This window comes from Oncorhynchus keta, chromosome 11 (assembly GCF_023373465.1).
Source record: "Oncorhynchus keta strain PuntledgeMale-10-30-2019 chromosome 11, Oket_V2, whole genome shotgun sequence".
NCBI lineage: Eukaryota > Metazoa > Chordata > Actinopteri > Salmoniformes > Salmonidae > Oncorhynchus > Oncorhynchus keta.
In genome coordinates, this window is record NC_068431.1 from 50,359,577 (window position 1) to 50,383,414 (window position 23,838).

Here is a 23,838-nt window from a genome sequence, read left to right on the forward strand (position 1 = left end):
GTATAATTCTTTGAAAACAAAAACATATCCTGCATAGCGGGAGCTCGGAGTTACAGTTCCAGCTTCCTGTCTTGGAGCCCATACACACATTAAGCCAGGGTGTACTCCATAGACAGCAGCCCTGTACAGTGTCATACCAAATCCTTCTTCAGGTCAATAGATTCAGTATCAAGGCATCTGCTTATGGATAAGGACATTGTAGTGCACAGAGCAAGACTTGAGTTGGCAGGGATCTCCTAACATAAATCTGCTTATGAATAAGTCTGCTCATACACATTATATTCCGCAGTGTATTGGTATAACATTGAGCTGGGTTTCAAGTTATAATAATCCAAAGGATTTAGTGTAAATGATTCATTAATATGTACAAATCACAGTAGGCTCAGGGGTGTCGTCCATGGGCAGGACCAGACATGTTCCCCTTATGATCCGTTCATGCTCCCCAAACACCACCACCTGGTTCAAGGAGGTCACACCCCTTGTGGAGGCAGACAGGCATTTGCGGTTGGTGGTGCGGGTGCTTGAGGCATCGGTGCTCATTGTGACGTCACAATACATGGTTGCGTTGCCGTCATTCAGTTCGTCAGATTCATCATTGTGAATGCGCCCTTCATTCTTGACAGAGAACGAATCAAGAACCACAACCATTACATTACCAGTGTGTGTGGGAGTGTGTTTGCTTGTGAACACTCACCTCATATGCCTGAGGGCTGGTGAGACAGCGTGCCAAGGGGCCACACCAGCCTGGCAGGGTGGCAGTAAGGGGTGGGCCGCTGTGAGTCAACAGCGGATTTAGGTAGCTGGAGGAGGCTACACTCAAGAGATCTAATCCTCAAAACGCCACGGATTACTCTAGCAATTCATTAGGAGATTACTATACATTAGTCTTGGCCTTTTGGCTCGGCTCCTTCGGGTTAGCTCACTGCCAGAGCATATATCATGTAAGATATAATAATAACATTCGGGTTTCCTGTATGAAACTGCTGCGCTTGATTTATAGTAGTCTGAGCACAATCATCATCAATAAAGGAATAACCTCTATAAAAGGCATTTAGTGCCTCATCATATTTTCATTGATTGTGTATCACATGAACTGACTTTCCTTTACATTGCAAACGAAATTCAAAGAGTGCCCTCTAGCGTATAATGTTTAACATTGCATCTGCACTGCACTATTCTGTACATACAATCACCATTGAACAGTGCTTCCCGAATGGTGGGTCCAAGTTGAAGACTGGATTGTTATGGCTAGAACTGTTGTGTTTATCTAATGAAAAATTAACATTTGAACACCAAAAATCTAAATTCAAATGTCAGGCCAGGCATTGTCTAACAAAAACCAACAGCATGGTTTTAGAGACCAATAGACTGGCATCTGTTCCAGTACCGGTTGGACTCTGTCCTGGGAGTCAGACGAAAGGTTGTTGAAGGCGTAGTGAGCCTGAGTCCTCCTACACAACAACATGGCCGCCACACCTGCAGGACAAAGCACACACACACGAGCATGTGATAGACTCACCTATGAAAGTTAGGCTGAAACCGTGTGCGTACCTGTGTGTAAATATGTGTACCAGTGGAGGCTCCTCAGAGGAGGAAGAGGACTATTCACCTCCTCAGTGAATTTCATAAAAATAAAAAAGTTATCCTTTATCCTTTAGATAAAACTACACTAAATATCACACGTTGTTTTGCGATGAAGTTCTACAGTAGTCTCAGCGGCACTCTGTAGGGTAGCACCATGGTGTAGACGGAGAACAGCTAGTTTCCGTCCCCCTCTGGGTACATTGACTCCAACACAAAACCTAGGAGGCTCTGGGTACTCACCCCCGTCTATAGACTTACACAGTAATTATGACAACTTCCGGAGGATGTCCTTCAACCTATCAGAGCTCCCCAATCAAAGGATCAAAGAATGAATCTAGTACTGCAAGCATAAACTACAACTAGCTAGGACTGCAGTGGCTAAAATGTGGTGAGTAGTTGACTCAAAGCGAGAGTTAACGACCAGCAACACGTGCCAGTATTGTGGAAAAACTCAATAATTATACCCATTCCTAAAGCATCTAATTCCCTCTGGGCTGAATGACCACCGCCCTGTCGCCTTGACATCCTTAGTAATGGAATGCCTTGAGAAAATTGTGAAAAGTCATGTTCTCAGCGCCACCCAGAAGCTCCTCCATCCATTTCAGTTTTTATTGGTCACATACGCAGATGTTATTGCGGGTGTTGCGAAATGCTTGTACTTCGAGCTCTGACAGTGCAATAATATCTATCAAGTAATATCTAACAGTTTGACAACATCAACCCAAAATACACATAAATCTAAATAAGGAATGGATTAAGAATATATATATACATATATTTCAGAGCGGCATTGGACTAAGATACAGTGGTATAGTATAGAGTACAGTATATACATATGAGATGGGTGATGCAATATTTACAAACAATTAAAGTGACTAAGATACCGTAGAATAGTATGGAGTACAGTTAACACATGTGAGATGAGTAATGCAAGATACGGAGACAAGTGGCTAGTGTTTCATTTCCTTAAAGTGGCCAGTGAATCCTCATCTATAGGCAGCAGCCTCTGATGTCCTGGAGATGGATGTTTAACAGTCAGTGGTGTAGTACAGAATACAATACAGTATGTACATGTGAAATGGGTGATGCCATATGTAAACACAATTTAAAAGTGACTAATATACCGTAGAATATTGTGGAGTGCAATTTATACATATGAGATGAGTAATGCTAGATACTGAAACATTATTAAAGTGGCTAGTGATCCATTTCTAAAAGTGGCCAGTGATTCCTAATCTACGTCTATTTGTCTACATTTTTCTGATGTGCTAGTGATGGTTGTTTAGCCATCTGATAGCCTTGAGATAGAAGCTGTTTTTCAGTCTCTTGGTCCCAGCTTTGATGCACATGTACTGACCTTGCCTTCTGGATGATAGCGGGGTGAACAGGCAGTGACTCGGGTGGTTGATGTGCTTGTGTCACGCCCTGACCTTAGAGATCCTTTTTATGTCTCTATTTTGGTTTGGTCAGGGCGTGAGTTGGGGTGGGTGTTTTATGTTTTGGCCGGGTAGGGTTCTCACACAGGGACAGCTGTCTATCGTTGTCTCTGATTGAGAATCATACTTAGGCTGCTCTTTTTCCCACCTGTGTTTGTGGGATGTTGACTTTGTTTAGGGCACATAGCCTTTAGCTTCACGGTTTATTTGTAGTTTTATTTGTTCGGCGTCATCTTAAATAAAGAATATGTACGCTCCCAAGCTGCACCTTGGTCTTCCTCCTTCAACATCCATTACACCTTGATGATCTTTTTGGCCTTCCTATGACATAGGGTGCTGTAGTTGTCCAGGAGGGTGCGAACTTTGCCCCCAGTAATGCGTTGGGCAGACCGCACCACCCTCTGGAGAGCTTTGCGGTTGTGGGCGGTGCAATTGCCGTACCAGGGGGTGATACAGCCCGACAGGATGCTCTCAATTGTGCATCTGTAAAAGTTTGAGGGGTTTAGGTGTTAAGCCAAATTTCTTTAGCCTCCTGAGGTTGAAGAGGCGCTGTTGCGCCTTCTTCACCACACTGTCTATGTGGGTGGACCATTTCGGTCCCATTGATGTGGATAGGGGGGTGCTCCCTCTGCTATTTTCTGAATTTCACGATCATCTCCTTAGTTTTGTTGATGTTGAGTGAGAAGTTATTTTCCTGGCACCACACTGTGATCAAGGATTTCTATAGGCAAAAACTGCTTCTCCAATCTTCATACTGTACTGTCTTTGGTTCAAGGTCGATTTTCAACCATTTTGAATGAAGTGCCGTTTGGAAGCCAAATGATGCGGCATTTTTAATCAAGCAATCAATCAATCAAACCTAGAGAAACCTAGAGAGGACGCAGGCTCTGAGGGGTGGCCAGTCCTCTCCTGGCTGTGCCAGGTGGAGATTATAACAGTACATTTACATTTACATTTAAGTCATTTAGCAGACGCTCTTATCCAGAGCCACAAATTGGTGCATTCACCTTATGACATCCAGTGGAACAGCCATTTACAATAGTGCATCTAATTCTTTTAAGGGGGGTTGAGAAGGATTACTTTATCCTATCCTAGGTATTCCTTAAAGAGGTGGGGTTTCAGGTGTCTCCGGAAGGTGGTGATTGACTCCACTGTCCTGGCGTCGTGAGGGAGTGTGTTCCACCATTGGGAGCCAGAGCAGCGAACAGTTTTGACTGGGCTGAGCGGGAACTGTACTTCCTCAGTGGTAGGGAGGCGAGCAGGCCAGAGGTGGATGAACGCAGTGCCCTTGTTTGGGTGTAGGGCCTGATCAGAGCCTGGAGGTACTGTGGTGCCGTTCCCCGCACAGCTCCGTAGGCAAGCACCATGGTCTTGTAGCGGATGCGAGCTTCAACTGGAAGCCAGTGGAGAGAGCGGAGGAGCGGGGTGACGGAGAGAACTTGGGAAGGTTGAACACCAGACGGGCTGCGGCATTCTGGATGAGTTGTAGGGGTTTAATGGCACAGGCAGGGAGCCCAGAACAGTGGTATGCAGTAATCCAGACGGGAGATGACAAGTGCCTGGATTAGGATCCTGTGTGAGGCAGGGTGTACTCTGCGGATGTTTAGAGCATGAACAAGGAACGGGCCACCGCCTTGATGTTAGTTGAGAACGACAGGGTGTTGTCCAGATCACGCCAAGATTCTTAGCGCTCTGGGAGGAGGACACAATGGAGTTGTCAACCGTGATGGTGAGATCATGGAACGGGCAGTCCTTCCCCGGGAGGAAGAGCAGTGTCTTGCCGAGGTTCAGCTTGAGGTGGTGATCTGTCATCCACACTGATATGTCTGCCAGACATGCAGAGATGCGATCTGCCACCTGGTCCAGAAGGGAGAAAGGAGAAGATTAATTGTGTTCGTCTGCATAGCAATGATAGTGAGACCATGTGAGGTTATGACAGAGCCAATGACTTGGTGTATAGCGAGAATAGGAGAGGGCCTAGAACAGAGCCCTGGGGGACACCAGTGGTGAGATGCGTGGTGAGGAGACAGATTCTCACCACGCCACCTGGTAGGAACCTGTCAGGTAGGACAATATACCGGAGATGCCCAATCGGAGAGGGTGGAGAGGAGGATCTGATGGTTCACATATCGAAGGCAGCCGATAGGTCTAGAAGGATGAGAGCAGAGGAGAGAGAGTTAGCTTTAGCAGTGCGGAGCGCCTCCGTGATACAGAGAAGAGCAGTCTCAGTTGAATGACTAGTCTTGAAACCTGACTGATTTGGATCAAGAAGGTCATTCTGAGAGAGATAGCGGGAGAGCTGATGACAGCACGTTCAAGAATTTTGAGAGAAAAGAAAGAAGGGATACTGGTCTGTAGTTTTGACATCGGAGGGATCGAGTGTAGGTTTTTTCAGAAGGGGTGCCCTCGCTCTTGAAGACGGAAGGGCAGCCAGCGGTCAGGGATGAGTTGATGAGCGAGGTGAGGTAAGGGAGAAGGTCTCCGGAAATGGTCTGAGAAGATAGGAGGGGATAGGGTCAGCGGGCAGGTTGACTCGGGTGGATTTCATCTGAGAGAGGAGAAAGAGGTCAGAGCACAGGGTAGGGCAATGTGAGCAGAACCAGCGGTGTCGTTTGACTTAGCAAACGAGGATCGGATGTCGTCGACCTTCTTTTCAAAATGGTTGACGAAGTCATCTGCAGAGAGGGAGGAGGGGGGGAGGGGGAGGAGGATTCAGGAGGGAGGAGAAGGTGGCAAAGAGCTTCCTAGGGTTAGAGGCAGATGCTTGGAATTTAGAGTGGTAGAAAGTGGCTTTAGCAGCAGAGACAGAGGAGGAAAATGTAGAGAGGAGGGAGAAAGGATGCCAGGTCCGCAGGGAGGCGAGTTTTCCTCCATTTTTGCCCGGAGCCCTGTTCTGTGAGGCAATGAGTTCGAGCCTTTGAGCGGGAGGGGAGGACCGAGCATAGCCTGGAAGATAGGGGACATAGAGAGTCAAAGGATGCAGAAAGGGAGGAGAGGAGGGTTGAGGAGGCAGAATCAGGAGATAGGTTGGAGAAGGTTTGAGCAGAGGGAAGAGATGATAGGATGGAAGAGGAGAGATAGCGGGGAGAGAGAGCGAAGGTTGGGACGGCGCGATACCATCCGAAGGGGCAGTGTGGGAACCTGGATGAGAGCGAGAGGGAAAAGGATACAAGGTAGTGGTCGGAGACTTGGAGGGGAGTTGCAATGAGGTTAGTGGAAGAACAGCATCTAGTAAAGATGAGGTCGAGCGTATTGCCTGCCTTGTGAGTAGGGGGAAGGTGAGAGGGTGAGGTCAAAAGAGGAAAGGAGTGGAAAGAAGGAGGCAGAGAGGAATGAGTCAAAGGTAGACGTGGGGAGGTTAAAGTCGCCCAGAACTGTGAGAGGTGAGCCGTCCTCAGAAAAGGAGCTTATCAAGACATCAAGCTCATTGATGAACTCTCCGAGGGGACCTGGAGCGATAAATGATAAGGATGTTGCTTGAAAGGGCTGGTAACTGTGACAGCATGAAATTCAAAGGAGGTGATAGACAGATGGGTAAGGGGAGAAAGAGAGAATGACCACTTGGGAGAGATGAGGATCCCTGCCACCAATTGCTGACCAGAAGCTCTCGGGGTGTAAACAGTGGGCGGACGAAGAGGAGCAGTAGGAGTAGCAGTGTTATCTGTGGTGATCCATGTTTCCGTCAGTGCCAAGAAGTCGGGGGACTGGAGGGAGGCATAGGCTGAGATGAACTCTGCCTTGTTGGCGCAGATCGGCAGTTCCAGAGGCTACCGGAGACCTGGAACTCCACGTGGGTGCGCGCTGGGACCACCAGATTAGGTGGCCGCGGCCACCATTGAGCGTTTGTATGGTCTGTGCAGAGAGGAGATAACAGGGATAGACAGACACATAGTTGACAGGCTACAGAAGAGGCTACGCTAATGCAAGGAGATTGGAATGACAAGTGGACTACACGTCTCGAATGTTTTGTTGACGTTGAGCAAGAATCTAATTGACTAAAATGATTAAAATGATACAGTACTGCTGAAGTAGGCAGCTGGCAGTGGCTGCGTTGTTGACTTTGTAGGCTAGCTGGCAAAAACTGCGTTGTTGACACTACACTAATCAAGTCGTTCCGTTGAGTGTAATAGTTTCTACAGTGCTGCTATTTAGCTGGCTAGCTAGCAGTGTTGATTCAACCATTTTGTTAAAAGAACGACAATAGCTGGCTAGCTAACCTAGAAAATCGCTCTAGACTACACAATTATCTTTGATACACAGCGGCTATGTAGCTAGCTATGTAGCTAGCTACGATCAAACAAATCAAACGTTGTGCTGTAATGAAATTAAATGAAAATGTGATACTACCTGTGGAGCGAGCGGAATGCGACGGGTTGTTGAGTGCGGAAGTTCTATTCAGTAGACGTTGGGCTGTTGGCTAGCTAGCAGTGTCTCCTCGTTAAGGGACAAATAGCTGGCTAGCTAACCTCGGTAAATTAAGATAATCACTACATGGCAGTACATGTACATGGCCAATATGTTCAAACATTCATAGATAACCAGCAGGGTCAGATAATAATAATCACAGTGGTTGTAGAGGGTGCAACAGGTCAGCACCAGTAAATGTCAGTTAGCTTTTCATAGCCAATCATTCAGAGTTAGAGATAGTCCAAAACACCAGGTCTGGGACAAGGTAGCACGTCCGGTGAACAGGTCAGGGTTCCATAGCCACAGGCAGAACAGTTGAAACTGGAGCAGCAGCACGACCAGGTGGACTGGGGACAGCAAGGAGTCATCAGGCCAGGTAGTCCTGAGAAATGGTCCCAGGGCTTAGGTACCCTGAGAGAAAGAGAGAGAGAAAGAAAGAGAAAGAGAGAAAAAAAGAGAATTTGAGGGAGAATAATTTGAGAATAATCAAATGTGCTTGCCTGCATCGTTTCAGGGGTCCAGCAAAAACTGCAGGATCGTCATTGACCGTACTGACATAGAAGTTGCTAATCCAAGTCAGATGGATCTACAGAAACAAACCTACTCTGTGTACCGTTCAATGCACTCCTTCAAGCTACTCATGGGTGTTGCACCGAATGTGATGATAACATACTGCAGTGATCTGTATCTGTGTCGGACGAAGCCATTGTCCAGAAGTCAAGGTTTGAGAAGATCTTCATGTCTGGAGACGTGATCTTGGCAGACAAAGGCTTCTTGATCCAGAGCTTGATGCCTGCAGGAGTCACTATAAACATTCCCCCATTCCTGAACCACAGAGGGTTCACAGACAGTGAAATACATCTCACAAAAGACATAGCGAGAAACAAGATCCATGTTGAGAGGGCAAATGCTTGACAAAAATAGTCAGAAATCCTGAGATCCTTATGTTGTTATAGTAATGTGCTGGTGCAGACTTGCTGTGCACTTGTAAACCTCCAAGACCGACTCATCAGAGAAGTAGCTGTTGATTGGGAAACAAGAACAAACAATGAGGCATGAGGATGGGTGTTGAGGGACCACTTGTCACATTGTCCAATGTGGGTTTGCGTTATAAACAATGAGTTCTCTGTCCAGATAAAGAAGTTGATACAGCATTGAAACATACCCACCACTGACCAAATGTCTCTTTGTTTTCCAGTCCAACAGGAGTGCGTCCCTCTGGTGATCCGAGCACAAGCGTCCAGTTGTAGAGATTACAGCAGATCGAGCCTGTGGATGGACAGGTCAGTATCTCATCAAATGTGATACAATATTGCGTAGAACAGTGAATTTCAAGATATATCTGTGCAGTATGTTTATCATTAGGGATGCACGATATATCGGTAAGCATATCAGAATCGGCCGATATTAGCTAAAACTGCCAACGTCGGCATCGGCCCAATGTCTAGTTTAACGCCGATGTGCAAAACCCATGTCAAAGCTAACGTGCATACCTATATAACGTAGGTAGATGATGTGAGGATGCCACAAAAAAATACAACGCTACACTTGCAACAAAAAAATTGTCTAACATAAATCATGTAGCAGATATAGGATATGGTAGAAAAAGTAGGTGGCCTTTTTTGTAACTACAGGCTGGAGATAAAATGTATGACAATGTAATGAGACGGACACTTTAAATTATGCAGGTTTATCCAATCAAATAGCATAACCTAAATGGCGCCCAATCAGATAAAAATGCTTTGTCCTGTTAACAACAAACAACATATCCTTAAAACAGGACAGGTCAAAGTAAAATGGACAATATGGAATGGACAATCACAACTATTGTCCAGGAGTTTCACCCCCATTGTTATGATCAGTGGTTTCCATCAAGTCCATCAATTTTTGATAAGCTGACCATTGCGAAAAAAAACTACAACTTCTGAATTTCCCGCTGTGTAAACACATTGCAAAGAGGTTTACAATACCTCCTGATGACGTTGGGTAGCTGATATTCCGAGTTTAAATAGACAAATTGATCCACATTTTTGCAGACATGGGAGGCTACACCCCAGTAAGCACAAGCCAATGTATTTTGGACATATTTTTGGGGTTCTTGATTTCCTCATCCACAGACATTGGTTTTTGGTCTTGTCTAGACAAAATCTGAGCCAATCATAGATGTCTATCTTTGGTTCAGATTTGGTGCGGCCCAGACCAGCCTTGATTTCAACGTCCACGGACATAGATTTTTTTGTCCGGTCCAGATCAAATCTGAACCAATCTGTTTGGTTCAGATTTTGTCCAGTCTGGACCAGCCTGGATTTGGCCCAAACATAAACGTCTATAAATTGCGCGTTTCAAATTTGATTCAGAACCAAAAATGTACCTGATTTTCAACAAACCCGGAAAATACGCTCTTTCAACGTCCTGGGGGAAAAAATATTTTAAATGTATGGAAAATACATATTTTCATTTTTCATCAGAACCCAAATTTAACCTGATTTCAATATCCAGAAAAATCACATGACAGAGCCAGGTTCCCTGATCTGTCAGACGTGAAGTAGTATGATTCTGTGTTTTCCCATGTAAAAGCGATTGCTTTTGATAAAAACGCTTTATCTGCCTTCCCAATGAAAACTATTTCGAAAATTAAATAATTGATTTTATGGATAATAGATCTTGTATGAGTCTGGGTGATACACCATGGTGCCTTATAAACAAAATGATTGAGCGGCACAGATTACTATTCAAGAGTGGCAGGGGGTAAATGGCGGAATTGGATGAACAATTCAAATCAAGCAGCGCGTCGAACAAAGTTGGTGAAGATGAATGTTGTGAATGGACAACAGTAGTGGAGGATACTTGTATGAATGATAATGACCTCTTGTTGGGATGCGTATGTTGAGTAAGGATGCATATGTGGGAGACCCCTTTGAGGTGTCAAATGGTGAAGTATAGGCTGGGAAAAGTGGAGTCTGTCAGAGTGACCAGGAGTGGTCTTATTTTGAGTAATTGTATTTATGAAGAAAAGAAGAATATTGCAGTTAGCCTCAAAAGAATCCGGACAACAGAAGTTTTGTGTTTTGAGCTTCGGAGTAGAGCACCAGTCAAATGAGTCCTTTCAGGGGTGACAACAGATATTCAGGTTGAATCCCTGAAGAGAATTCCCGGTGTGATTGGTGCCCCGTATCTGACCCGCTGGGTAAATGGAGAAAAATAAGAAAGTCTGTCAGTGTCGTGTGTATAGGTGGCAGGGAAGTCAGGTGCAGGAGAATCATACTGAGTGTAATGGAGTTATTTAATAACAATAAACGAAACATACGCCAAACACTAAATGTAACAATAAACAAAGTGGGTACGGGTACGAGGACCCGTCACGCACCAACACAACACTGAATAATAACACTGAATAAAAAATCTCTGACAAAGACATGAGGGGAAACAGAGGGTTAAATACACAACAGGTAATGAATGGGATTGAAACCAGGTGTGTAGGAAGACGAGCCAAAACCAATGAAAAAATGGATTAATGATGGCTAGAAGACCGGTGACGTTGACCCCCGAGCACCGCCTGAACAAGGAGAGGCTTCGACTTCGGTAGAAGTCGTGACAGTCAGTCCTGTTGTAATTGTAAAGTATTTGGCCATGTTTCAAGTGTGTGCAGACGGACAGAGTTGATTGAAGAACGGTGAGTAGAAGGACTACGGTGTTGCAATTGGCGTGGGGATCAATCGAATCTCCTATGCGGAAGCGATTCAAATAATTGAGAAAACAAGTGACGCTAGTGAAGATATGGTAGTGGACGCATCACAGCCTGTATTAAATGTTTGCTGCCAGGAAAAAGATACCCTGTGTGTTAAAAAGGTGGATTTTGTGGCATTCATTGACACAGTTATAAACTGTACGGCACAAGTCTCAAAGAAATCTAAGTAACTGAACGTTATTGTGGCTGCTGCAGAAATTCTTTGGGGACTCAGAGGCAGGACTTGCAGAGAGATCTGCGTCACAAATAGAACTGACTTCTATTTTACAGGCTGTCTACACCGCTCGCGTTGCATCTGCGTTGCCAAGAGCTAAAATAGAAGTCAGTTCTATTTGTGATGCAGATCACGCTGCTCGTCCTGCCTCTCCCATCTCCTCATTGGTTTATAGAAGCAGGTACCCATGTTGGTGACGGAAAGACGAACGAGGTCAGTGGCGGTAATGCACCTAATTTATGAAAGTTGCCAATCGCAATATAAAGTCTAGAGAAGAAAAAGCCTAGAAGATCTCAATGTTTATATCCCAGGACAAATTAGCTAGCAACAGCAAGCTAGCTAAATTGGACATATTAGCTAGCAAGTGCAAGCTCGCTAAATTGCCATAAATGTTTAATGCTTTTCGACCTGTCCCCAAATGAATGTAAATGGTTCAGAGTTTGTTTTGATATTTTAACCTGTTTGGTGTAAGGGGACAAAATAAATGTATGCACGATGGTGCACGCACAGCCGTTTTGGGTTCCGTGTTAGCCCATGGCAACGCAGACGCTCGTTGGCCCGAGCGAGCAGTGTTGATGCAATAATTGAATAATATATAGATTTCTAAATTTATTTTGTGACGCGAGCGTCACGTGCGTTGCAAAAGTCAGTAGTTGTAGTCAGCCTGTTACAGTCGACTACTCTCTACAATGTCTTCAGCCCAACTCTCCCATATGTCATTGAACTTTTACTGCTTGTATCTCGTAATCCAATCACTTCAATGCAAGAACTGAAACCCCATTGTCATTTGTTAATTAAAATAACTCAACCCCTGCACACAAACCCCATTGGCTATTTGCAACCATTTCAAATCTAAACTCATTAACACATAAATTTGTCAATACACCACATTTTGGTATTTTGTTCCATTTTTGCGAATCCTGTCTCCATCCCGGACAGTAGGCGGCGGAGCGCATATTCCATCGCACACACACAAAAAAGTGTGTGTGTGTGTGTGTGTGTGTTTACGCCGCGTTGAAATTTGCTGAACACATCAAATTAATAGGAGAGATCGAGCTGAGAATTGTTCCTCGCTATTGAGTTGTATAACGTGAACATCCTGCGGGTTGTCGGACAAGGAAGATGTCAGATCCCACGGTGGCTGATACTCGCCGGTTAAATTCAAAACCTCAGGACCTGACGGATGCTTATGGTCCCCCCAGCAATTTTCTTGAAATGGATGTTTATGACCCCCAAACTGTTGGAGTCGGGCGGAACCGTTTCACAACGTACGAAGTCCGTATGCGGGTAGGTTATTATAGCTAGAAGTCTGTCGTCACGACATTGTTAGCTAGCTGAACATGTTTGTAGCTTTTGCTAAGGTTAGATGGATGAAAATCGAGGCCCAGGACTTGTTCTGGCCTACTAGCTAGTTAGCTTTGTGAGCTAAGGAAGTGTTTAAAATTGCACGTCAGGGAGCCTTTTTAAGCTAAGATGGGTTAGCTAGCTTGCTAGCTAGCGTTTACTTGATGGCTGTCTATTGACGAGAATATATAATTTTATTGTTTTTGTTTTCAATAAATGCAGACAAACCTGCCGATTTTTAAGTTGAAGGATTCTACTGTGCGAAGAAGATACAGTGACTTTGAGTGGCTGAAGAATGAGTTGGAGCGAGACAGTAAGGTGAGTGAAAGATTGTAGCTATGGCCTGCCTGATTAATCAGACTGTGATACACAAATTAATTTGAGGGGTGGCCTCCACCAACTTCTGTTTTTAGCTCTTGCCATAGGTTGTGATTCAGATCTGGACTTTTCGCTGACCACTCCAGAACAGTCCAGCGTTTCTTTCTGAATATTTCCAAGGTTCTGTTGATGTGTCTTTGGATTGTTGTCCTGATGGAAGACCCACAACCTTCAACAGCGACACAGTTTTTGGACACTTGGTTGGACATTGCACTCCTAGACACATTGATAATCTGATGATTTAATGAGGCCTCCCCAGTACCAGAGACAGCAAAGCAACCAATCAAACCTCTCCCATGTTTGATTGTCGGGAGGGTGTTCTTTTCTTTGAATGGTTAATTTGGTAAACATAGGAAGACCCCACTGCTGAAGGAGACCCAAGGAAGCCTGATTGAAGAAAAAATATGAACCAAAATTACATCTCTTTGGCAGTACAGATCAGTGCTGTGTTAACTGACGACCAAATGAAGCATTCCATGAAAAGAACGCCCTCCCTACAATCATTTACATTTACATTACATTTAAGTCATTTAGCAGACGCTCTTATCCAGAGCGACTTACAAATTGGTGCATTCACCTTATGACATCCAGTAGAACAGTCACTTTACAATCAACATGGGAGAGGTTTGATAATGCTATGGGTTTGTTTGGGGTTGGGGTTGTTTTGCTGTCTCTGGTACTGGGGGCCTTAAGGGTGTGAAATCAGCTGATTATCATGTTTTGAAGTCCAATGTTCAACCCAGTGTCCAAAAACTGGGTCTCCATTGAAGGTTTTAAGTCTTCCAGCAGGACAATGACCCCAAAACACACACCAAAAACCCCCAGGGATGGTTCAAGAAGAGATGTTGGACTATTCTGGAGTGGCCAACAACAGCTTTGAAATTTAGGCTTACAAGTGTTTTAACAATGCAACGGCTGAAGATGCGTTTCCCAAAACCCCACGAAGAAAAAGCGTTGTTGAGGCATTTGATACTGATAGGATTGAAAGAAAGCCAGCTCTGCTCTCAAATCCACTTTCTCCATTCAAAACTTACCTTCGCATTAGAATTGTTCCACAATAGTGATTGATCAGCTCCTAGAGTCCGATTCAGACTTAAGGAGTGTACACCTTTCCTACGCACTTCTCAGTAGCTGGTATTCAGACTTACCTTACGCAGGTGCGTGATGGGCTTTGCAGGCGTGGTTGCCTTGCGTGTGCTGAGTACATAAAATCAACCGCTGAAAACCGTCACACTTGCTGGCCAACAGATTCTCATGGAGTTCATTTGAGTTTCCAGTATATTTATCTAAAGCCATCCCTTTCAATTTGGTGATCCTTTAATTATAATTTTCTTGACAAATTGATTACTATATGGAGAGAACGTGCATATTCGTCTACTTTTCAGGACCAATTTGGCTGTTAAAAAATAAATAAAAAATCTATTATTTAGGGTAAGGAAGTATTTATATGAATAATAAAAAACTGGTTTGAAAAGCCTTTACACACTAAATATATTGGTGAATCAAAAATAGTGGTTTGATTCATCCAGAGTTGCCGTATTCAATTTTTCAATCATGGCACAATGAGAGGTGAGAAAAGTGTACAACAGGGCTTGAGCAGTAGTCTTATACATCTACCCTAATCTTCATTAGTCATGGAACTGTGCCAGATTCAGGTTTAAACTGTTACGTTTGGTGTGCGTTCCATAATGATTCAAATTGGCTACATGTCCCAAATAAGTACACAACTTTGTAATACATTAGCCTAATATGATCCACTATTGCTATCGATCCTCAGGAACAACCACACGAACGTGACGGAGGAAAGAAAGGTTAACTAACAATGGAATGGAATGATGGAATATTTAAGGAAACTAACACTGAAGTTGTGACAGTTATAAATGTATGCAAGTAACCAATTTTCCCCCGTTTTCTTGGAGGCACAGAGCAAATTTGAGGTCTTGTGAGCGGAAACTTGAACATTGTGAGAATTTTCTGCAACTTCCAGTGTGTTTACAGTGAACACTGAGGCTGTACCCTTACAGTTTAGACAGTATTCAATAGGCTATTGTAGCTATTTGAGCATAATGAAGGCCTACAAACAAAACCAATGGAGCAAATCCCATAACACCTTCACATGGAAATAACTTTTGATTTCTATGATATAGCCTACAGTAGTTTGACATTAATTAAATTATTTTTTTTACTTGGTCTGTAACACCATGGGCCAAATAGGTGACTGTAAATTGTATTGTGTTGTATATGATGCAAGACACCACTTTATAAAATTAATTACATTTACATTTACGTCATTTAGCAGACGCTCTTATCCAGAGCGACTTACAAATTGGTGCATTCACCTTATGACATCCAGTGGAACAGCCACTTTACAATAGTGCATCTAAATCTTTTAGGGGGGTGAGAAGGATTACTTATCCTATCCTAGGTATTCCTTAAAGAGGTGGGGTTTCAGGTGTCTCTGGAAGGTGGTGAATATTATTATTCAGAGAATTAGACAATGTAGACTACCCTTCTGCCTATTGGCTTATTTGCATATTCCAGCCTGTCTGAAAATACAACACTGACCCTTTAATTAAGATCTAAGCTTTTTACCTGACTTTTCAAAGACAGCTTGAATTGTAACCTACTTGTTTTGTGTTCTTGTAGGAAGCAGTAACTTCCCATTGCTGACCTATACTTATCTATAACTGGGCGAATAACTCGCTAACTAGCAAAGAATATCAACAAATGTGCACACGCACGGCTCTGCACTCTTGAACTAATCCGAAAAGCACATTCACTTGTGGGTTATTGAAAGACAACTCGTGGGTTACCCCCGCAAATAGAATTCTTCTGTTGTGCTCTGCCTACAAGAAAATCAGACTCAATCTTGTGAAGTTGGGTTTGGTTTGTTGCATTGAAAAGGCGCTGATATAATGTTGATTCGTTCACAGAATAAACATTGATCTATATTGTGCAAACAAATGGGGCAAACGCTTTGAATTTCAATCTCTTGTGTCTCTGCGCGGCATGGCACTTCTTCTGAGCGGCAGTCCTGGAGGAAGTGTGTGGCCGCTCACACGCTCAGCTTAGAGGGGACATTGGGTATAACGGACGGTGGCTACCGATTTAGGCTTGGACGGTAATCCAGATGTTCATGCTGTCCTTCGCTCATCCTGGGATTTACACTATTACCGGGAGAGCACACAGGGGGGTGCTAAAAATGCAAGAAAAGCCCATTGGGCCTATATTACCAAAGTCTTAACAAAATTGGCATAAACTAATAGCGAAATCACATAAATCGCAAAATGCTAACATGCGAAAAATGAACAAATCCAGCTCATAAAGGTATACAAGCTAGGCTTGTAACAACCTCTGTGAGTATGGACACTTTATGAGCGAAATTGTGCAAATGACCAGAGTTGTGATGTATGCTTTTTTTGAAGGAAGAGCAGCATGTGTACACTGAGTAGAGCGGAGGAGGAAGAAAATGCTAATAGGAAGCACACAGGAAAAATCGCCATTACTGAACTTATCCAGAGCTCTTTGACTTCTGGCAGAAATCCATTATAAGATATCTGATGGCTAACATTTAGTAGTGAATTGCATACACATGTAACTTCATCACCTCGTGTGCGTCTCAACAGACTTGCCAATAACAATAAAAAAACTCTTTGGACTCACCAGCTCCCACTTTCTCCCATTGTGGTATTTACAAATGTGACTGGCTCAACTGTTGAGAAGTACGTATGGTAAGTTTCATTATGTAAAATAATTTGCTGGGTAAAATTTAAGAATGCAATCTGCTTTACTCCTCAGGTATTGCAAAAGTTGACTGCAGGTTTTAACTTAAGTATCCAAAAATATATAAATGCAACATGCAACAATTTCAACTGAGTTAAAGTTCATATAAGGAAATCAGTCAATTGAAATACATTTATTAGGCCCAAATCTATGGATTTCACATGTCTGGGATGATAAGCCAATCTGAAGGAGTTTTTCCCAGACAGACATCCTCCTCAGTTTCATCAGCTGTCCGGGTGGCTGGTCTCAGACGATCCTACAGGCGAAGAAACCGCATGTGGAGGTCCTGGGCTGGCGAGGTTGATTGGACTTACTGCCAAATTCTCTAAAACAACGTATGGTAGAGAAATGAACATTCAATTCTCTGGCAACAGCTCTGGTGGACATTCCTGCAGTTAGCATGCCAATTGGATGGTCCCTCAACCTGAGACAACTGTGGCATTGTTGTGTGACAACTGCACATTTTAGCGTTATTTTTTTGTTGTCCCCCAGCACAAGGTGCACCTGTGTAATAATCATGCTGTTTAATCCGTTTCTTGATATGCCACACCTGTCATGTGGATTAATTATCTTGGCAAAGGAGAAATTCAATCAATCAATCAAATTTTATTTATATAGCCCTTCGTACATCAGCTGATATCTCAAAGTGCTGTACAGAAACCCAGCCTAAAACCCCAAACAGCAAGCAATGCAGGTGTAGAAGCACGGTGGCTAGGAAAAACTCCCTAGAAAGGCCAAAACCTAGGAAGAACCCTAGAGAGGAACCAGGCTATGTGGGGTGGCCAGTCCTCTTCTGGCTGTGCCGGGTGGAGATTATAACAGAACATGGCCAAGATGTTCAAATGTTGTCACTAACAGGGATGTAAACATTTTGAGTATTTTTTTTTTTCCCCTGCTCGTGAAACACGGGAGCAAACATTATACATGTTGTGTTTATTTTAGTTCAGTTTAAGTATAACAACACTTTTCTTTTGGTTGTTTTACGAGTGGTCTGAGGCAGTTGGTAAATAACAAGGATTTTCAAGTGAAACTTTAGTAACGAAGGTTTTGGGAAGCTACTACTCAGCATTCTAACTATGACCTAAGCTATAAGATGCTTTTAGGAAATCGGCCGTGATCTGAATCGCATCTAAAACCTATGGCAAGATCTGAAAACAGCCGTTGGTGGAGGACACTGTAAAACATTGAAGAATTAGAGCAGTTTGCTGCTAAAAGTGGGCCAAACTGCCAGCAGAAAGGTGCAGCAAACTCAATGATGGCTACAATGAGTTATCTTGGCCAAAGGCTGTGCAACCAAGTAAAAGCTCAATGGTGCCAATAATTTTGTCCATGCCATTTTGTTTTAATTTTAAAAATTCAAATTTAACTTAAGTTGACAAAAATAAAATTATTCTGCAATGTTAAATCCGATTACAGGATGTGGTGACCCATTTTATTTTTACATTTTTATTTTTTTAAACTTATTTTAGAAAAGAAAGGTGGATCTATCTAAGAAAAGTGCCAGGGTGCCAATATATTTGGCCTCAATTATATCTACACTACACAATAGGAATTTACTCCATGGTGATGTCTCCATAAGTTAGGCTAAATACATTTAGCTAGAGCAATAATTAATGAACCATGATTAAGTGGATCTGCTATGTCCTAAATGCATTGCTATTGATTTTCTTCCCCCAGATTGTAGTGCCTCCCTTGCCTGGGAAGGCACTGAAGAGACAGCTACCTTTCCGTGGGGATGAAGGCATTTTTGAAGATGCTTTCATTGAAGAGCGGCGTGTGGGTCTTGAGCAGTTCATCAACAGGTGGCCCTCAATTTATTAAACATTACAGGTGTAATGATGTGAAATAACCTGCATCAACTTGAAGTTTTTTTTGTGGCAGATTTGAAATTGGCTTCTGCTGGTGTGGGTCATTTTAAAATGCATTCATTTCTAGACACCATTTTTGAACTGCACATAAATTACTTTTAATGAATTCATGTCTTATATATTTTTTTCTAGAATTGCAGGTCACCCTCTGGCCCAAAACGAGCGCTGTCTTCACATGTTTTTGCAGGACGAGAGCATCGACCGCAACTACGTTCCCGGAAAGGTACGTCTGTAGGGTTTGGGGTTGACAATGTGGTGTGGAAATGACTGCTTTCTATTATTGTCCCTCTGCTCTGCTCTTTCGTTGTTATTTATACACAGAGCTCTTTTGCCATTCAAAGTGGTGCAGTACTTTTATTTGATATTTTGTATATAATATTGTGTAGGAATATATGCAGTGCCTTCGGAAAGTATTCAGACTGACTTTTTCCACATTTTCTAACAGCCTTATTCTAAAATTCCTCTTTGCCTCGATCCTGATTAGTCTCTCGGTCCCTCCCGCTGAAAAACATCTCCACTGCATGATGCTACCACAACCATGCTTCATCATAGGGATTGTGCCAGGTTTCCTCCAGATGTGACGCTTTGCATTCAGGCCAGAGTTCAATCTTGGTTTCATCAGACCAGAGAATGTTGTTTCTCATGGTCTGACAGTCTAGGTTTCTTTTGGTAAACTCCAAGCAAGCTGTCATTTGCCTTTTACAGAGGAGTGGCATCTGTCTGGCCACTCTACCATAAATGCCTGTTTGCTACAGTGTGCTGCAGAGATGGTTGTCCTTCTGGAAGTTTCTCCCATCTCCACAGAGGAGCTCTTTTGAGTGACCATCGGGTTCTTGGTTACCTCCCTGACCAAAGCCATTCTCCCCTGATTGCTCAGTTTGGCCGGGTGGCCAGCTCTAGGTGGTTCCAAACTTCTTCCATTTAAGAATGAGGGAGTCAACTGTGTTCTTGGGGACCTTCAATGCTGCAGAAATGTTTTGGTACCCTCCCCAAAATCTGTGCCTCGACGCAATCCTGTCTCTGAGCTCTACGGACAATTCCTTCGACCTCACGGCTTGGTTTTTGCTCTGACCATGTACTGTCAACTGTGGGACCTTATGTAGACCGGTGTGTGCCTTTCCAAATCATGTTCAATCAATTGAATTTACCACAAGTTGACTCCAGTCAAGTTGTAGAAACATCTCAAGGATGATCAATGGAAACCAAATGTACCTGAGATCAATTTCAAGTCTCATAGCAAAGGGTTTGAATACTTGTGTAAATAAAAATGTAAACCTGTTTATGCTTTGTCATTATGGGGTATTGTGTGTGTGCTGTAGCTTGCTGAGGAGTTTTTATTTAATCCGTTCGAATAAGGCTGTAACGTAACAAAATGTGGGAAATTAAGGGGTCTGAATACTTTCCTGAAGGCACTGTATGCTACGTTATGTAGTGAGTTTACTGATTTTAAATGTATTCTCTCTCTCTTATGCAGGTATGAATGAAGTAAGTTTGACTTTTTTGACACTCTAAAATCTCTTCGAAGGTTTAGAACATAGCATGGACACAATCATTAGTTTGAAAAAAGGTGGATCCCCTTATCCCGGGGGGCTAAAGGTCCCGAAGCGTCTGCACATGTGCAGGATTCTCTATTTACACAGCTTCTCTGCTCTACTCGTAGAGAACAAGCTTCTCTTGCAAATGGTGCTTGTTCAATGAAGTTAGATCAAAGGGGAATCCGTATCTGCAACATGATAGTATTGTACATAACAGAATCGAATATGATAGCATAGTTTAATGTTACCGTAAGACACAAATTACTGCATTTCTTATGAGATTGTAAGGTGATTGTGCGAATGGTCACTTTTTTTCCCCCGTCTTTTTATGTGGCCACAGCTCAACAGTGCGCGCCACTAGGCAAAATGTAGACTGCAGTTTATTAACGTCATCGCCTCAGTTTGCTCACCGCACATACCAGTAATTGAAACAACACTGTACATAACCAAGAAGATCTTATATTATGGATATAATGCATATTCCCATGAAACTGATTGAGATCCAATGGTTGGCATGCAGATGCTGCATGGACATTTCACCAGTCAAAACTTTTTAAGAATTATAATTCAAGATTGACAGTGAGAAATGTGAAGGGATGGTAACCACAAAACAAAACAAAATATTCGTAAAGAAACACAGAACATGATACGGATCTTTTCAGGGGGGCAGAACAGGACAGTTGCCTACGAATCCGCAGTCTCGGGGCCCCCTCAACAAACAAAAAAAAAACAAGTCGGACCTGACACTTTGAGGATAAAGCATTTCACAATTTTTGCAACATCTCTTTCAGTAATGGAAAGACCATCTGATCATGGCACGCAATTGTTTGGACTCCAGATCCAGTAATCCAGAGGCAAGACGTGCCGAACGCAGACCAGGACTCGTCTGTTTTATCACCTCTGCCTGATTAAGCATACCGCACCCTATCCCCGTCGTGGCCGCAACCACCTTTGACAGCTGCTTGCGTCACTCTCTAATGCCTTGTACTGTATACAAAAAGTATATTCTGCTAGTTGCCCCAGCAACAATGGTGCATGTCCCTCTGCAGCACTGTATTGGGGCTGTTTACTCCAAGAACACTAAATGGGGGGTGTGACAGGGAAGTTGGTGCATTGTTGGAGATGTATAAAAATACATGAGAAATAGTGTTATCCCATCTTTAAGTATTCAATCATCATGTCTCTGTCCCTTCATACCCACAGTAACCAACATTGTTCTTCCAAATGTATGTTTCCCATCTCTGATGGATGTCAGTAAATGATACCTTCCAAAGTTAAGCAAAACAACTATTTTAAATGGGAGATTTACTTCCTGTAGCATGACATTCCATGTTTCTTTGCACGTCAACATGCTCTTAGTGTGATTTTTTTTTTTTTTGTATCATGATTTTTTTTCTTTCTGTAACTTTGCCTTGAGCTCTGCATAAGTTGTCTTCAGTCTGCTTATGGAATGTCAGGTAATCAAACCACTGTGAAAACAAGGGGCTGATCAATAATCCACACATTTTTATTGATAAAGCTTTCAGCATGAAGTTTATTGACCCAAAGTATTCTTTAAATTGCTTTCTGTCATGTCTTTTACCTCTTCATCATTATGTACATTTAATCATGCAGATTTCAGTTTTCATATAAACTGCCTTGTTTGTACTATCAATAAAATCTCTGCCTGCTGTGCCATGTGTCCAAAACAGTCTTTTCAAATGAATTTCAGGGGATTGTATATGGTTCTCATTTGTATCTTGTATGTTTTATTTTTTTCTAGTGCATTTCCTTATGTCGCCAGTTCTTATGTGGCCAGCTAATTATGGAAGTAGAATGGCATCTCTGTTCCAAGAGATTATCTTATGGAAACACAGTTCTTGGCAAAATAAAGTCCATATTTTCTAATGAACCTAGTATTTTCCAGCAATCACAGTCCTTGTAAAAACACAAGCTCTTTTAATAACAATTTAATAGGTCCGCATGTTTTTACGATTACACTACAACCAAAGTGCTGTAGTTTGTGTGTATGTATGGGGTTACTTTGTTAAAGTTGAACCTCTTCAATTTAATTTAGTAGCGTACTCCAGGAATCGACAGGATTAACAGGGAGGAGGGGAATGTAGTCAGGTGGATTAAATGTACCTCAAAAATAGCTTTTGATGTGTGCCTTGACCTGTAAAGTGCATGGTTCAAAAATAACAAGACACAATTTTCCCAAATAACCGTCTGTTAAGTTTTAATTGAAAGTAGCATTAAGACTAGTAGGATTTTCCACTCCTTTGTAGCCACCCGCATATGCAGTGGTCACTTAGTTACATTAGCAGGGTATAAAATGTGGGTGGAAGAAATGATCTGCAAAGGGCTGTTCATGAACAACTATTAATAGGAATCAGGGATTGACATTAAAGTCTGAAATGCACTTGCCCATCGGGCAAGTCAAGGGTATTTTTTTGGGGGGGGGCTGACTGAAGATTACGATCACTTGCCCAAAAATGTAAATTGTCTAATATGCAGAAGTACCATATATTGTCTGCCTTTCATGTACACAGGGGAGGAATCAAAAAGTTTAGTACTGAAATTCTTCATATTTTAGTTATCAGTCAAAAAAATATATAATCTCAGGCTCAATTTGCCTGTCTTTCACTTAAACAATGGGTAAGAACCATAGTGTCTTGTCATTTTTAGGCTATTGGAATTCTTTGCAGTTTGGTTGTTTCCATTATTCTTTTTAAATCACCTGCCCAATGGGGAAACCTCAGAGCAGGTTCAACTTGCTTGACTTCAGTTCACTTGCCCCAGGCAATAGGACAACCCTTAATGTCAAGCCCTGGCCCTGGGAATGCCAAGGTTACAAACACAACACACTTTTTCATTCGAACATGCATTCATGTCCCCATGTCAAATGTCTTGGACTATAGTGCTATACAAAAATGATAATGTATGTGTGGTCATCTGGTTGTGAAGTAAAGTTTAGCTTTTGCAGAACCCATGACGAAAACTAGAGTGCACATTTGATGCCAATCGAGACTGACTCAGAATATCTACTGAAGGCAAAAACCCACAAGGCTGTCTTTGATCTCCAGGCCTTGTCCTGTTCAATGAAAGCAGACAGAATGGATGAGCTGTATGGGACAGCAGTGAGATTAGCAGTGTTATGTTAATGGCGCAGATGCAGATACAATCCCAGAATGTAAGGCTGTAGCCTGGTTTTCAGCGGTGACGCTTGTTTTATTTAGGGAGACATGCAGTTTTGTTAGCTTGATAAAGTGGAAGTTAATTGAAAGAGCAACTCCATGCTGGTCTGAAGGGAGGCAGATGTCACTGAGCAAGGACAATAGGTTGGGTATTACCCAAAGTTAAAGGGCAATTCCGCCACTTTTCAACCTCATATTCATTATCTCAAGCATAATACCCGTGTCTACATAATATGAAAAATGCAAGACAGAAGGTCCTAATTACTGCTTCTCTGTAACCACGTTTCCATCCAGTTTTTATGCCAGTAAAATCATAGCGAAAACTGAAAATATATCTGTGATTGAAACAGGACGTTTCGTTATTT

At 42.7% G+C, this 23,838-nt stretch overlaps 1 protein-coding gene across 6 annotated transcripts; it reads left to right on the top strand.

Moving 5' to 3' along the window:
* Positions 1-10,947: 10,947 nt before the first annotated feature.
* LOC118390521 (sorting nexin-12-like) lies at positions 10,948-21,969 on the top strand. 6 transcript variants are annotated; one of them, XM_052457407.1, is made up of 6 exons: positions 10,948-11,100; positions 11,446-11,602; positions 12,956-13,051; positions 18,572-18,696; positions 18,903-18,985; positions 21,089-21,969. In XM_052457407.1, the coding sequence occupies exons 2-6, from the start codon at positions 11,513-11,515 to the stop codon at positions 21,142-21,144; spliced, it is 450 nt and encodes a 149-aa protein (XP_052313367.1). In that variant the 5' UTR covers positions 10,948-11,100; positions 11,446-11,512; the 3' UTR covers positions 21,145-21,969. The 6 variants fall into 6 exon arrangements, with proteins under 6 accessions (XP_052313367.1, XP_052313365.1, XP_052313364.1 ...); XM_052457405.1 differs by lacking the exons at positions 10,948-11,100; positions 11,446-11,602; positions 21,089-21,969 and adding exons at positions 12,267-12,676; positions 19,247-20,054; XM_052457404.1 differs by lacking the exons at positions 10,948-11,100; positions 11,446-11,602 and adding an exon at positions 12,269-12,676.
* The last annotated feature ends 1,869 nt before the right edge of the window (positions 21,970-23,838 follow it).

What these genes read in the sequence shown, in the direction of transcription:
- LOC118390521 (XM_052457404.1), top strand. Translation starts at nt 12,512, where the DNA reads ATGTCAGATCCCACGGTGGCTGATACTCGCCGGTTAAATTCAAAACCT. An exon ending in CGTACGAAGTCCGTATGCGG is followed by an intron (nt 12,677 to 12,955) that starts GTAGGTTATTAT and finishes CAATAAATGCAG; the next exon opens with ACAAACCTGCCGATTTTTAA. An exon ending in CTTGAGCAGTTCATCAACAG is followed by an intron (nt 18,697 to 18,902) that starts GTGGCCCTCAAT and finishes CTAGAATTGCAG; the next exon opens with GTCACCCTCTGGCCCAAAAC.